We start from the raw sequence: 15,790 nt of genomic DNA on the forward strand, positions 1-15,790 counted from the left end.
GCTGGTACAAAATCTAATTCTGAGTCCTAAAATAGGGCATCAAACCACAATTTTAACTCATCACAATTCATAAATACACATCAGAGTGATCAGAACAACAGTAAGCCATTCATGTTTTGCTTTAAGTGCAATGAGCTCTGGTGCAATGTGTTGTATTAAGCAAATCTAACCTGGAGAGGTCTAAATGCGGATTTATGACTGTAACGATGCCTTAAACATACAACCACAAAACAGAAAAAGTTGGGACAGTATGGAAAACGCAAATAAAAAAAGAAAGTAGTGATTTCTAAATTTACTTTGACTTTTATTTCATTGCAGACAATATGAACACAAAATATTTCAAGTTTTGTCTGGTCAACTTCATGTCATTTGTAAATATGCATCCTTTCCTGTCATTCAGACCTGCAACACATTTAAATAAAAGTTGGGACAGGAGCAATTTAGGGCTAGTAATGAGGTAAAATGGTTAAATAATGATGTGATTTAAAACATGTGATGTCAACAGGTGATTGTAATTATGATTTGGTACAAAAGCAGCATCCAAGAAAGGTCTAATCCTTTAGGAGCAAAGATGGGCCGAGGATCGCCAGTTTGCCAACAAATACGTGATAAAATTATTGAAATGTTTAAAAACAATGTTCCTCAAAGAAAGATAGGAAGAGATTTGGATATTTCACATTCAACAGTGCATAACATAATTAAAAGATTCAAGGAATCTGGAGGAATTTCAGTGCGTAAAGGACAAGGGCGCAAGCCTAAGCTGAACAACCGTGATCTCCGATCCCTCAGGCGGCACTGCATCAAGAATCGTCATTCATCTATAAGCGATATCACCACATGGGCTCAGGACTACTTTGGCAAACCTTTGTCAAGTACCACAATACGTAGTTACATCCACAAATGCCAGTTAAAACTGTACTGTGCCAAAAGGAAGCCCTATGTTAACAGTGTCCAGAAGCGCCGTCGACTTCTCTGGGCTCGGTAGCATCTGGGATGGACCATCACACAGTGGAAACGTGTACTGTGGTCAGATGAATCAGTATTTCAGGTATTTTTTGGGAGGAATGGACGCCGGGTGCTCCGGACCAAAGAAGAAAAGGATCATCCAGACTGTTACCAGCAACAAGTCCAAAAGCCAGGGTCTGTCATGGTATGGGGTTGTGTCAGTGCCCTTGGCAAAGGTAACTTGCACTTCTGTGAAGGCACCATTAATGCTGAAAAGTACATGGAGATTTTGGAGCATAATATGCTGCCTTCAAGACAGCACACATTACAAAGTCCTGGCTGCGGAGGAAGAGGGTACGGGTACTTGACTGGCCTGCCTGCAGTCCCGACCTGTCTCCAATAGAGAATGTGTGGCGCATTTTGAAGCGCAATTTGCGACAACGAAGACCCCGTACTGTTGCCCACCTTAAGACTTGTTTTCAGGAAGAATGGGACAAAATTACACCTGAAACACTTCATCACTTTGTGTCTTCAGTCCCTAAACGTCTTTTAAGTGTTGTGAAAAGGAATGGCAACATTACAAAGTGGTAAATGCTTTACTGTCCCAACTTTTTTTGAAATGTGTTGCAGGTCTGAATGACAGGAAAGGATGCATATTTACAAATAACATGAAGTTGACCAGACAAAACGTGAAATATTTTGTGTTCATATTGTCTGCAATGAAATACAAGTCAAAGTAAATTTAGAAATCACTTCTTTTTTTATTTATTTGCGTTTTCCATACTGTCCCAACTTTTTCTGATTTGGGGTTGTAACTAATATGCCTCGAGAAGCTTCCGTCCAATGTGAGGTTAAACAAGCTTTTTCTGTGGTTTGGCTTCAGTTCAGTGTTCAAAATGTTGCAGAACAAAGGAAGACAAACAAGTCAATCAAATACAAACAATCATGTCATACGGTTTGGTGTGTCATGACTCACATGATTTTTTTATCCTAAAATAAATAGGTTTCACAGGACAGTTTGATTTGGTATAAAAAATGTAGTTTTGGACACAAACATACTGGGCCCACATTTTGGTTTCACTTCTGCTAATATGTCACTTAATATTTAAACACAGGATGATGCCATATTCTCCTCAAAAAAACTGTCCGTTCTACTAATAAAAAGATTTAGAGCAAGACATGTCCTTTCTACAACAGGCTAACAGTAATTGTTGCATTTATGTTATTTGTGTCTAGGCGAAAGACCCCCAAAATTTTGATTTAAAATTTCTATGTGCTAGAACAGAAATACATTAGACAGACAACTCTAGAACCCTCTAATATTAAAAAACAAACTTGATTTTCGAGACTTAGTGACACGTGTACAGAAACTTAAACCAGTTATGCAATCACATCTTGGCAGTCAGAGGTGTTTACCACTTTACAGAGGTGACACTATAGTTTCAGTTACGCAACACAAACCCTCGACAGTTAAATCAACTACTGTATGAAAACGGAGCGATTAGCTAAGCTAACTAACCTACACACCACGGTGTATTAGGAGGAACGTGAATGGAGCCTATGTCTACCGAAGATACATTCAGTCAGGAGTTACTGTGTCATTTTCTTGTGCTGGTTTATACAACAGTCCGTTTTCATTCAGCCATGTTAGGAAATGTTCGTTCTCTGTGTGAGCAGCACAAGGTCATCTTTACGTCCACACATTGTGTCGATACAAATTAATGATAGAAATGTCTATTCGAGTTATGTCTTTAGTTATGTACACGTAATTGTTGCGCTGTGATATTTTCATTTTTATCAAAAGCAAGAAACAGGACCAACACAAGTACGTTATAGCATCATACACCAAATTTTGCATGCTTTTCTTTACGCATATGGACTTCAGATTACTTAGAATTGACTTTTAAAGAAGCAATACCAGAAAAATATTCTAAGCTTTCAGGTAGTATTGTTCGATGAACGTTCATTGTACATTTAAAACAATGAGTCAGTTTCTTACGGTGTGATTTGAGACTAACAATTTACCAGAATGTCCGACGGATGAGTTATATGTGAATACAAACCCCGTTCATTTGAAGTCAAACAGAATGAATCTAGCAATCTAAAATGGCTTGAATCTATAACTAAGTCTTCTTAGAGGGTCAAAACATCTTCCGGTGAACTCAAAAATATATCATTCATATCACAGTTTCACCGTGAAATAAACTCTGCTATGAAACAGAAACGACAAAACCAACCACTCAGGTCGATCATGTTTAGCTTTTTTGAAACACATAATTCATTCAGAAAAAAAGTGTGATGCTATTCCAAGATTCTTAAATGGCCGGACATGCTCAGCGTGGCCACACCCACATGATTGAAAGAAAAAACCGGGGGATAAAGGAGCTTTCAGTGCTCTGCAGATTCTCTTATTAGTGTCTCTCCCTGATGAGAGAGTAGTATGCAAACATTTTACTACAAACTCCCTATTTGCGTGCCGGGTTTGTTGTACATTTTGAACATCGGTCATATAGACATACATACAGTACGAGGGAGAGGGGGTTGCAGTGGGAACCCCAATCGAAAAACGGGAAGCGAGAGAGGAGGGCATGGCCGTGAGACTGCACAGCCCTCCTCAGTTCATTTGCTCAAAGAATTTGTAAGTGGGGTTTTCATAGCCGTGATTCTGCATCTTATTCAGCTGTCTCTCCTCGGGGGTCAGCATGGGGTCGACCTGCCGGGAACGAGACGGGGAGATGGGAAAAGAATCGCTTAGAATGGAGCATAAGTGAAATTAAATGGAAAAAATTAATGAAAGGAAACATTATAATATGCTGGCTGTGAGCAAATCTCAGATCATTATGCAAGGCACATTTGAGCAGAAAAACTTTATAAAATTGAACAAGATTAAAGACTTGTGATGTCACGTGTGGCCAGCCAGTATACAAATGCAGGAAATGTAATTAAAAAAATAATTATTATTATTATTTAAGTTTATGAATGTTAGCAAATAAAAATCTAAATTTTCTTTTTAAGAAAAAAATGACAGGATACTCAAATACCTTGTGTAACAAATTTAATATTTAAACACTGGTCAATCTTTGATATATCTTTGCTAAATCTATTAGTATATATTTTTTTTTTTTGTAAAAGAAAGCACATTTCCATCTAAAATGCTCAATGATACAAGTAAAGTATTTTGATAGTAATTTTTTATTTAATTTAGGTCAAAGTGTGAGGCCATCTTAACTTCCTAACAATTACTTTAAGATTTTTTTTTAAGGAAATTTAAATTATTCATGTTTTTTTTTTGTCTCAAGACATTACTAGTTTATGAAAAAACAAAAAAAACATCTTAATAATGTTTTGTGAATCCAGGCCCTATATGCATTCACATATACAGATAGCATAATTTTCCATTACATATAGTTGCTTGATTCTGTCAAATATTTGTGCATTATGATGATCTACCATTATTATAATACTATAAAACATCAATTCATATAATGATCTGCCCATTTATGTGTAATGACATACCATCTAAACTGATACTTGATTGCTGTTAGATTTTTGAGCAGAAAAACTTATCTTATCGTAAATCTTACATACAGTATATCTACTGATTATGACTTTATATATTGAAATTACAACTTTATATTTCACAACTCATAATAACCGCTTTAGTTTAACCATTTTTATTATTTTAAACTTTATTTCAAAAAAGAGTCCACTGTCTCTACAAAATAATTTCAATTCAGATCTTTATTTAATGTCAACTTCAATATTTATTGTGGATACAGTCATGCAGCTATTGAAAAAGAAACCCCAGTGATGTTATTTATGATTCATACAGGCCTGTTTTTATCTTTTACAAGTTTCACAGTTTTATGATCTGAAACCTACATTAATTATTAGATACTTACTTGGCAGAATACTGTATGTACAACATGTATATGTATGTATAACGTTTTAATCAAATATAAATTCCATTTCATGACTTGACTTTTCCTGTTATGCATTTTTCCATATCAAATCAAAATGTCAGATGCAAAATTACTAGATATCAAAACAGATAGCAGCAGGAAACTGCTTCAGGGGTTGGTTGTTACTTCCTCGTACTAAATACACTGCTTAAATGGGTTATGGTGTATTTTAACTAGGCTATCGCATTATAAAAACCAGAAACATTAGCCAGAAGCCATTTCGCGTCTGGGTTTGACCATGTTTCAGCTTCATTTGCAGCTTCAAATACAAACACACAGATGTCAGCAGTGATCCTCTCAGATGAATCTCACCTCCACTATGCCATGACTGATGGTTCCATACGGCTTACGGCGGACTAACAACAAGCTGATGACCATCACCATTGCGATGGCCACGGCAACCACCAGCAGCCCCACCATTGCCCCTCGGTTAAACGTCTCCAAAACATCCGGCTGCTGTGATAGAAAACAATGAGGCACAGAGTTTCACATTCAGTACAATACAGGAACCAAATCAGCACCTGAGGGGATATAGCTTTATTTGCTTAAGATGGAAATGCATCCTATCCATGTTCTCTAAATGAATCTGTCCTATCCATGTCCTTTAGTATCTATCAGTTAACAGATACTCACTCTCAGATACTCACTTTTAGAGCGCAACTAAGCATATAGCAACTTTTAGTTAAGTGTGCAAATCATGGTTTTGCTTCTGTGCTTATGCTGAACTTAAAAGTACAATGAGAACTATTTGACACTGTAAAGGGCTAAATGAAGAAAACTCAACAATAGATTTGACAAAAGAAATGAATTGACAAGTGAAGGGCTTTAGAAGCTCACCAGCTCATCTCTCTGGATTCCTGGAGACTTGTAGACCACTTGCTTCAGTTCTACAGACGTGTTGATCTGAGGAACACACGGAAACTGACTTAATCATGTCATTAGAAAATCATTTTAAACTCTACTCAGGCTTGCTACTTACAAGTATTTAATAATAATAAAAAAATAAAAATAAAAAAACGAGTCTGAATTCTGATTTATTTTTAATTTATTTTTTACTTGGTGAAATATCATCTGGATTCATTCAACTCCAGATGGTGCCATCCAGTGGTCAAACTGCAACACTACAAAAGTGCCATACTGTCTTGTTCAGGTCAGCATTAATAATAATAATAAAAATAATGATGACGATGACAATAATAATAATAATAATAAAAGCTAATATTATTTACTATTATTACAATTACAATATCTGTACTTAATAATAATAATAATAATAATTGTGTTATTGTATAATAACACATAATCACAACATTTCTGGACAAAATCTGCAGCCCTATAAAAACACAAAGCTAACCTGGAGCTTTAAAAATTACAGTCACAATTATCAGTATCAGTAATATTACAATTCGATTTTGCTCCCAAATCTTGCAGCTCTATCTGACATAAGGTCATGTGACAGCAATGCAGCATAACTACAGTTTTATATGTGGACTAAGCAGGTAGTAAATAGTGTATGCTACACAGCATTCAGTAAGTACCAAGCATGTATTTCATTTTAAAAGTTAAGTCGCTTTGATAGGCAAGCACTTATGCGAATGTAAATGTGTTATTTTTTATTTTTTGTTAGAATTTGTCCTAACCTTCTCCTCGTATTCATAAGTTGGTCCTCTCTCAGAGGTGGTGTAGTCATACTCATCCACTGATGAAACTGTGGACAGACAGAAATATAAATATATTATAAATTATAAATGTATAGCTAGAAATAAATACATATATAACACACACACACACACACACACACACACATATATATATATATATATATATATATATATATATATATATATATATATATATATATATACATACATACTGTATATTCAATTAAACAGTATATAAACAAACTATAACCTGAAATTATATTACAGAAAGTGTGAACAGCTTTAGGATTTACCTTTCTTTTCATTAGGCTGGGGGTCTACATTACAACAAATTTAAGAGATAAAAGGAATAGGTTTAAGAATGGTTAGTATTTTCAGATTGTTAACATGCTAAAGAATGTTTTGTGTTAAGCTCCATTTCCTTCCTCATTTTGCATGTGTTTTGTATAGATGTGGTTATTGTACCGATGTGTGGTGGGTAGGGGCGATTCTGGAAAGCTCTGTCTTCTTCCTCCTCGTCATCTCGCTCTTCTTCGCTCTCGGCAGGAAGCAGCTCTTCAGTGGTGCGCGTCTCAGAAAAGGAAGTGGTCATGAGCTCGCTGATGTCCCCCCTCTCTGTTCTCACTAACGCCTCTGCAGAGACACATAAATTCAATGCGTGATTTTGAGAACTATCAGACTTTGAGGCAACAGAGGATTCACAAAAACACATCTTACGGATCTCGTCGTGAAGTTTCTCAGCCAGGCCGGGGACCTTGTAGAACAAAGCCAGGCTCTGGTTCATTCTCTCTTCGATCACATGGAGGTGTGTGTACACCTTCAAAAACAGATATGAGATTATTTTTCAATCATTTTTTGCATTATTTGACATCTTTTCCATACCTATATTAAACAGACAGACATGAGCAGCAAGACATTCTGGTTTCTATTACTGTCATGCTACGATAGGTAGCTCCGCCCACACTGAAATCCTATTGGTCCAAAATTCTGCTTCACACAATAATATATTACAAATCACATATGTTCTGATAGAATATCATTATTTAATAATAATACAATGAATGATAATGATAATTAACAAATATTTAATAATAATTATTCTGCAGAATTTATCAGTACGTTTATTTCAACATCTGTTAATAGTAGTTTATGCATTACAAAGTAGTTGCTAATGTTAAAACCTTAAATGAATGTTAACAAACCAGATCTTATTGTAATGTGTTAAATCTGTAGACATGAATGAATGGAAGAGCAGATCTGGGTGTGTGTCTCAAACCTGGAATTTCATCTGCTCCGCTTTCTGGGGGTCAGCAGACTCAATGTGCTGGTAATGACGTAGAGTGTGTCGTCTGTCCTTCTGCTCGGCGGCCATATAACGCTTTAGAGCCTGAAGAACATGGTCCGGCTGTGAGGGAGAATGAGAAAGAGAAAGTATGTCAAAAAGAGACTGGCAGTGAATTAGAAACACAATATTTAATACATGAACTATCAGCTATAAAAAGATAAGCGATCTTTTGCTGTATCTCAGAAAGCAGAACTGACAGAATGGTACCTTGAATGCAATTTAAGACACTTTTATAAGTGTCTGCTAAATACATAAATGTAAATTTTGATAACAATAAAGACGATAATATATTGTTAACAAACTGCAAATGTTGTATTGTGCTTATATTCTCATAGCAGTTCTCTGTAGGAGGGACAGACCTGTGGATGGTCGCTCTGTACGGCGCTCAGATAGCTCTCCAGAGCCAGTCTACGGTTGTTATTCAGGGTGGCAACAACACGAGCCAGGTGTGTCTCCACCAGCCTCTGCCTCTCACCCGTTACCTGCTCCTCAAGGGTCTGTAAAACAGACTGGAAGTGCTGGGAAAGAGAAAGAATAGCAGAGAAATTGTGAGAATTGCCACAGTAATGACTAAAGACATGAAGTAGCATTGCAGCAACACTTAAGTAAAGGGATCAATTCTCACTATTAACTAGTTGCTTATTAGCATGCCTACTATTAACATATTGACTGTTTATTAGAGCTTATAAAGCATATACTCTGCATTATATTTTACATCACTTATCCTTCCCAATACCTCAACTTAAATATTAATAAGCAGCGAATTAGGAGTTTATTGGGGTTAAAGTCGTAGTTAATGGTTTGCTAATGGCAAGAATTGGACCTTAAAATAAATTTTAAGGCATTCACAACCAATTTTACTTTTGAATTGTCATATACTTTAAATTGTAAAAGGATACTAGAAAAAACAACAACAACAAAAAAAAAACTGTAAGGCAGGATGGGATTTTTATTCAATAGGAATTGACTGGAGTGATAAAAGTGGCCATTCTATAATGAAATGTTGCAAGTTTGTCAACTTTTGAAGGAGATTTCGGTAACACTTTCTATGAAGCCCGCATTTATAATACATTATAGGGGTATTCTTAAGGCATTATAATGGATGCATAATGCATTATAAAAAACATATAATATGTTCTATCACCTCCTGAATATTCATAAGAACGGTTTAAATATATTATAATATTCACTTATTTATGGTTATAGCTTTTAAGAATATGATGGTTTATAACACAATGAACACTTTGCTTCCACTTTCACAATGGATTATAATTCTCATCGTTATAATGTATTATAAGTCTCATATCTAGCCATTTTTCTGATGCTACTTTACTTAAAGCAGTCAAAGAACACTAATAAGTAGTAATAATAATAATAATAATAAATTCTCTCAAATAGCCATAAGATCAGATATCAGATCAGATGAATGTAAACTATTTTTATTGTAATATCAGTTTGATTATTTTGATGGTACCCTTTAGAAAGCTGGTGATAAGTAACTCTGCAACTACATATCAACTAGCGGTCACTGGAGTATTAGTATGTCTGCTACTGTAAATATATGCTAACACTTTATTTTGATGGTCAACCAACAGATAAACTGACTATACGTGTATTTGCAAGTACATCAACTACCATTCTTGAGCATACTAATATTCTAATGAGAGTCAGTTGGCATGTAGTTGTAAAGTTGTTTACAGTCAATTTGATTAAATATAAAACATTGCATTTTTTTCAGTTGGATTATTAAGCTTGCATCAGTTAATTGACATTAGCTCCATAGGAAACACTCAAATAACACTCAACATCTAACCACTCACAAGCTGTAGTAAGATACTGTGCAGATCTTTAACAATGTCAAGGTATGATACAGTCCATTATACTGTAAATGAAGTAGATTTAATATGGTGTTCATTGTGTGTTATAAATAATCATACTCTCAAACGTATATGATGTATTATAATTGTTGTTATGATTTTTTTTTGTTGTTGATATAAGTTATTGTATAATGCATTATGCATTCATTATAATGCATTAAGAATACCCTTATAATGTATTATGAATACGGGCTTCATAGAAAGTGTTACCGAGAGTTCTTTACCAGGATGTTAAGGATAAAGCTCATGTTCACCCTCAAGAAAACTGTGATGAGTCCGGGCCCTGCATTTCTCCCTCTTACCATCAGAGGTCGCCATCTCCCGTCCTCCCGGACTCCATTTCCCAAACTCCATACATCTGGTCACTTATCACACCCTCAGCTGTTCCTCATTGTCTTGGACTATTTATACACCACACTCCCACCAGCCAGGCACAATTTGCCTGGCTGAATTGTTAAATTGTAATTTGTTATGTGTATTCTAGTGATTATCCTGTTCCTGTTTGAGTGGTTTTCAGATCTTGTTTGATCTGTTTCTGTTTTTTTTTTTTTTTTTTTTGTAATAAACCTGCATTTGGGCCTAGACCCTTGTTTACAACAAAACGATCAATATTTCCTACTGTTGCTATAACCTTTATTTACATCAAGTGGAACCCATTTTACTTTTGTAATCAGACTATTCATGCAGATAATATGTAGTCTGTTAATATGTAAGGGTCAGTCATAAGATCATCAGTCATCATTTTGCGCTACTTTACGTTTTTGTGGAAACTGTGATGCATTTTGTTAGATGTTTTGTAGCATTACAAATTTATTCACTGTCACGTTAAATCAATTGAATGCATTCTTTTTAAACAAAAGTATTCAAAAACACAATTAATGGATTTATTTCTGTACCTCGTTCAGTGCCTGGCGGTCTGACTTGGGCAGGTTCTTTGACTGATTATCTGCCTCTGCCCACTCCTTCATGATCTGCAAGCACAAATAAAGCCATGATTCCCTCTTAAACACTCTTAGGTCACATAGAATCTTATATGCACACATAAAAAGTCCCGCCTCCCTCACCTCATTAATGCGTTTCATTCGCCGTTCCTCCAGGTCCAACTTGGCACGTAGGAAGTTGGCATGTTCACTGTCATCGCCCGGCATCTCGAAGTAAACATCCACACCATCTGTAGGACGAGGAGTAGGCACTGCCGACAGGAGAGAAAGAGAGTTAATTAAGGCCCAATCAGTGATTATTCAATCAATGAATCTATCAAGAGGGAAGGAAGGATCACTAGAGCTCAGTGAGACTGAAATAGCATCAATCTCAGCAGTGTATTAACTTAAATCTCTATATGAGAGGGAGTTAAAGAGGAAGCATTAAAAATGCAATATCGTTTAACCTCACACATCCTGTTTAACCTCTGCTGAGAGTCTGTGAGTGAGTGTGAGAGAGACAGTTTATGACTCCTGACACTAGAAAAGATCAGGGGAAAGACTCACGGTTGTCCATCCGTGTTTGAGGTTGGGTGGAGGCTTTGGCAGTTTGGAGGTTCTTGTCGTAGTAGAAGTTGTCCATGTAGTCTTGGCCTTGGAAATGAGAGTCGATGGGATACTCGTACTCTTCCTGGTCTTTCGCTGTTGTTACAGTTTCCTCCTCCTCAGCTTCCTCTACCTCAGCTGCCTCTTCGTCATTGCCTTCCTCCTCTTCCTCTTCTTCTTCTTCTTCCTCTGCTTCTTCCTCCACTACCTCTTCCTCTTCCTCCTCCATGTCGTCTTCCTCGATGTCCGTCTCAGGTGAGGGACTGGAAGTGGGTGGCGTCGTTTTCACACTGATTGAGCGGGAAAGATTTTTAGAGTTAAAAATCTGATTCTTGAACAAACTCCTCATATGAGCCAGTTCTTCTTAACAAAGTGACTTTATGAGGCGATTATTTTTAGTGAATCAAACACATATAGTGCAACCAGTGTAGTCTGATTCACATACAAATGACTCTTATGAAGAGCTTCTTTTTAGTGAATCAAACAAACAGCACAACCAGAGTAGTCTGATTCACATACAAATGACTCTTATGAAGAGGTTCTTTTTAGTGAATCAAACAAACAGCACAACCAGTGTAGTCTGATTCACATACAAATGACTCTTATGAAGAGGTTCTTTTTAGTGAATCAAACAAACAGCACAACCAGTGTAGTCTGATTCCTGAACTAATAGTTTTAGTGAATCACATACCGTGCAAACAGTACAATCTGATTCTTTAACTAATGAGTCAGTTTACTCAGCTAAATCAAAAACATACATTGTAATCAGTGTAATCATCTTCCTGAATAAAAAGCTCAAACAAGTTGGTTCTAATAAATTAAACACATTCAGAGCAACCAGTGTAGTCTGATTCCCAAACGAATGACAATAGTGAGCCGATTCTTTTGAGTGAATGAAACAAACATACCCGCCTGTTAAGCCTGTTCTTGAACAAATGACTCATAGCAGTCAGCTCTTTTTAGTGAATCAAAAACATACAGCTCAATCGGATTCTTGAACAAATGACTCTAATAAGTCCCAAACAAATGAATCATATCAGCTGATTCTTTTTAGTGAATCAGTCACATACAGCTTACAACTACAGCAATTATGAGACTAAAATGAGTTAAATTAGGATAAGTTTTGAAATAATAATTATAGATGTATTACTTAAATCTGGTAAATTTGGTAAAATAACTAAAAATGCTAATTAATAATAACAATAATTTGGTATCTTTATTCTGAGAGGGAAAGATACTACAGATGTCCTTTACCTGGTGACCACTTTGTCTCCAGTCATGGACACGAAGGGTGTTGTTTCTCCTTGTAGAGCGTCTGTAGTCTCCACCTCTCCTCGTCCACTCGATCCTGCCCTGCCGGGGCAACAGACATACTCCACCCCTCGGAAACGGTCACCGCATGGCAACAACATCCCATAACTATGCAGCTCCAGACTGTCAGCTGTGCAGGCCTGATGAGCAGAGCAAAAGATGAATGACTGCAGCAGCGCTTGGATTTTTTTGAGGTGCATTATTTCTTTTTTAATCTTTTTGTAATTCCATGTACGTGTCAAGGTGAAATTACCCTTAAAAAATTCAAATGAAAAAACTGAAAGTACCAGGAGATAATGTTGATAGTGCAGAGAGGAAATGAGAATAGAAGATCATAGATCACAGCGGGGACTGCAATTTCACCGGCACCTGACTAGCCATTAAAGATGTGAAGCTATTAAAACTGAATTTCAGTTCTAATACTTTTCCAGGTTGTAATTTTGTGAGCTTTTATTATTTACCTCTTTGGCGATGTTGTGCCAGTAGACATAGCTCTCACAAGAATCCATCTGCTCCTGGTGTAAGAAACGGCAACGATCCGGGACCAAGAGTGCCTCGCTGACATACTCACCCACTGAGAGAAAGAGACAATTACATGGGTCATTTAAAAAAATATAAAAAAAATTTGATTAGCATGTATATTACAGTTCAGTTTGGGGCCAATAATATATATATATATACAGTGTATATTATTATTATTATTGTATACAATAGTTTTTTTTTTTTACAAATGATATTTAAAATATTTATATTTAAATCAAATTATGTTCTGTTAAACTTTCAATTTCAAAGTATTTTGTAAAAATATATCATGTAGAATCATGGATTCCACAAAAAAATAAAGAATTTTTTTTTTCTATTATTTTCTAGTTATTTTAAAAAATATATGTTAAAACGAAATTGTGACCATTTACCTCACAATTTGAACCTTGTTTCTGGAAATTCTGATAAAAAAAAAAGTCAGTATTGCAAGATATAAACTTTTCCCCCTCCGAGAGTTACATCTCACAATTCTATTTTATTTAAAAAACAGAATTAGTTGAATAATAATATATTAATAATAAAAGACTTATTGGAATTGACATTATATCTTGCAGAATTTAAATTGCAGATTTAAACAGAATTGTGAGAAAAAGAGTCAGAATTGTGAGATAAATTACCTTGCAATTAACTTTTTAATTTTTCATAGTTTCAACTTTTGATAATAATAATGAATAATTCTGAATGATTTCTGAAGGATCATGCAACACTAAAGACTGAAGTAACGGCTGCTGAAAACCCACTGGAATATATTTTAAACCATTAAAAAAAAAAAAAGAAACATCCTTTTTTTTACAACAGCCTTGGTCAGCACAATAGAATTCTCTCAAAATCATTAAGAAATTCTACAGACAACCCATACTTTTGAACAATAATGTAATTGTTATAATAAGGGGAATATATAAATAAATTCAAATAAAATATAATGAGAAATGAGTCAGACAATACTGGCGATAAAAAAGTGGCGTTAGCATTTCTGAAAATGCCCACGTGAGCTGATGTTGCAAATAAAGGAATATAAGATGTGGGAACTTAAAATATGTGCAGTGTGTGAGCAAAAACCAAGGACAAAAGCCCCTCAGAGCCAAACAGCTGCACAAGCATTACATATTCATCAACATTAGTACTGAGCCAACACATTTATGATTTATTTACATATTTTGCTTGTGATATAACATGCTTGTGAGGCACTGCAGAGTACAATGTACTATGAAATGATGCATAGGAATTTCAGAAACTAAGTGTGCACTCACAATTAATTTGTAAAAATAGTCGTGTATATGTGTACATGACTGATTGAACTACATGTGATATAGCTGTTTAAATCTGGTCTATATTGTATTTTTGAAGCGATATCTGTATTATAAACCTGTTCAGGGTGTATTTTTTACTCACCTAGACAACGGTAGGGCACGACGATGAAGGAGCGGGTCTGACAGTGACCCCAGCCCTTCTTACACCAGCCTGGGATGGTCGCTGGAGACGAGGCCTCTTCCACATGGGAGATCTGCAGTCCTGGATACATCTGACATACAGCGAGAGCGACAGACACAAACACACGTGAGGAAAGAGCAGGGACAGGAGTCAGGATCACAACAGTTGGAAAAGGGACAGGGGAATAATCAGTTTATCATGCAGAGAACAGAAAAAAAAGAACGCACACAAAGGGGATGAGAAGGAACGGGACAAAAATAAATAAATGGCACTCCAGGGTATTGCACAGTGAACTATTCTTGTTTCTGAAAACGCAGCTGCATGTAGAAGTCTTATGACCATATAGCTAAACCACACATGCAATTAATAACAAGCCAGATAAATACATAATGGCTGCTTTTTTTTAGCCGATGGTTACTTTTGAATGGGAAAACCTCTCGTTTGACCACAAGAGGGAGTCACTGAGTCAATCCTGCCAGCTGAGACTGCAGCACTTTAAAGTCAATAAAGGAATATGAAATTATTTTCTGTGTTTGGCACTAGGGGGCGTCAGAAAATTTCCAACGAAATTATACCTCACCTTCAAAACATGTTTGCAGGGGCACTGAGTCATACTGAGTCATTTGTACATTAGAATTTATTCATGATTCAAGAGAAAGCCTTATCATAAATAAACTGAATGTACTAATAAATCACAGATGAGAGGGGGAATAGGAAAAGAGGAAAAATGGATAGAAATATGTACGTATATTGTCACATTAGGTTTGTTGTTTCACTATATATTTTTATATATAGAGATTTGACAAGACAAGGTCAGTCACACAAATATTAAAAATTAGCAACTTGTAATAATAATACACGTCATAACATTTATTATTTAACACTACTGTTTACTTGACTTCCAATATTCTGTCCTAAAATATGCAGTACATATATGATATAATAAAATAGATGCTCAACACTCATTAAATATTTAGTTTCATTTTATTTGTTTATCAGGGACTATATCTTCCAATGAAAGGCTGAATCTGATATAGATATTAAAAAAAAAAAAAAAAATATATATATATATATATATATATATATATATAACATATATAAAAATATATATTCAACACTACAGGTTTGTTCCAATATCCTGTCCTAATACAGATATATACATCCATTGAGTAACATTCTCTTATTCGCT

The 15,790-nt window shown here is 35.5% G+C and overlaps 1 protein-coding gene across 1 annotated transcript in view; it reads right to left on the reverse strand.

The window, feature by feature from the left end:
* Positions 1-2,331: 2,331 nt before the first annotated feature.
* LOC132107784 (amyloid beta precursor like protein 1-like) overlaps positions 2,332-15,790 on the reverse strand; it is a 49,956-nt gene continuing 36,497 nt past the window's right edge. The window contains exons 3-17 of the mRNA XM_059513990.1: positions 14,563-14,692; positions 13,089-13,201; positions 12,571-12,767; positions 11,278-11,606; positions 10,855-10,982; positions 10,687-10,761; positions 8,273-8,431; positions 7,845-7,973; positions 7,286-7,385; positions 7,034-7,201; positions 6,862-6,885; positions 6,548-6,615; positions 5,745-5,810; positions 5,220-5,363; positions 2,332-3,658 (exon numbers count right to left, since the gene is read on the reverse strand). Coding sequence (XP_059369973.1) covers positions 3,560-3,658; positions 5,220-5,363; positions 5,745-5,810; positions 6,548-6,615; positions 6,862-6,885; positions 7,034-7,201; positions 7,286-7,385; positions 7,845-7,973; positions 8,273-8,431; positions 10,687-10,761; positions 10,855-10,982; positions 11,278-11,606; positions 12,571-12,767; positions 13,089-13,201; positions 14,563-14,692 — 1,929 coding nt within the window. The 3' untranslated portion in view covers positions 2,332-3,559. The remainder of the gene's footprint in view (positions 3,659-5,219; positions 5,364-5,744; positions 5,811-6,547; positions 6,616-6,861; positions 6,886-7,033; positions 7,202-7,285; positions 7,386-7,844; positions 7,974-8,272; positions 8,432-10,686; positions 10,762-10,854; positions 10,983-11,277; positions 11,607-12,570; positions 12,768-13,088; positions 13,202-14,562; positions 14,693-15,790) is intronic.

Source organism: Carassius carassius, chromosome 28 (genome assembly GCF_963082965.1).
Source record: "Carassius carassius chromosome 28, fCarCar2.1, whole genome shotgun sequence".
Taxonomy (NCBI): Eukaryota; Metazoa; Chordata; class Actinopteri; order Cypriniformes; family Cyprinidae; genus Carassius; species Carassius carassius.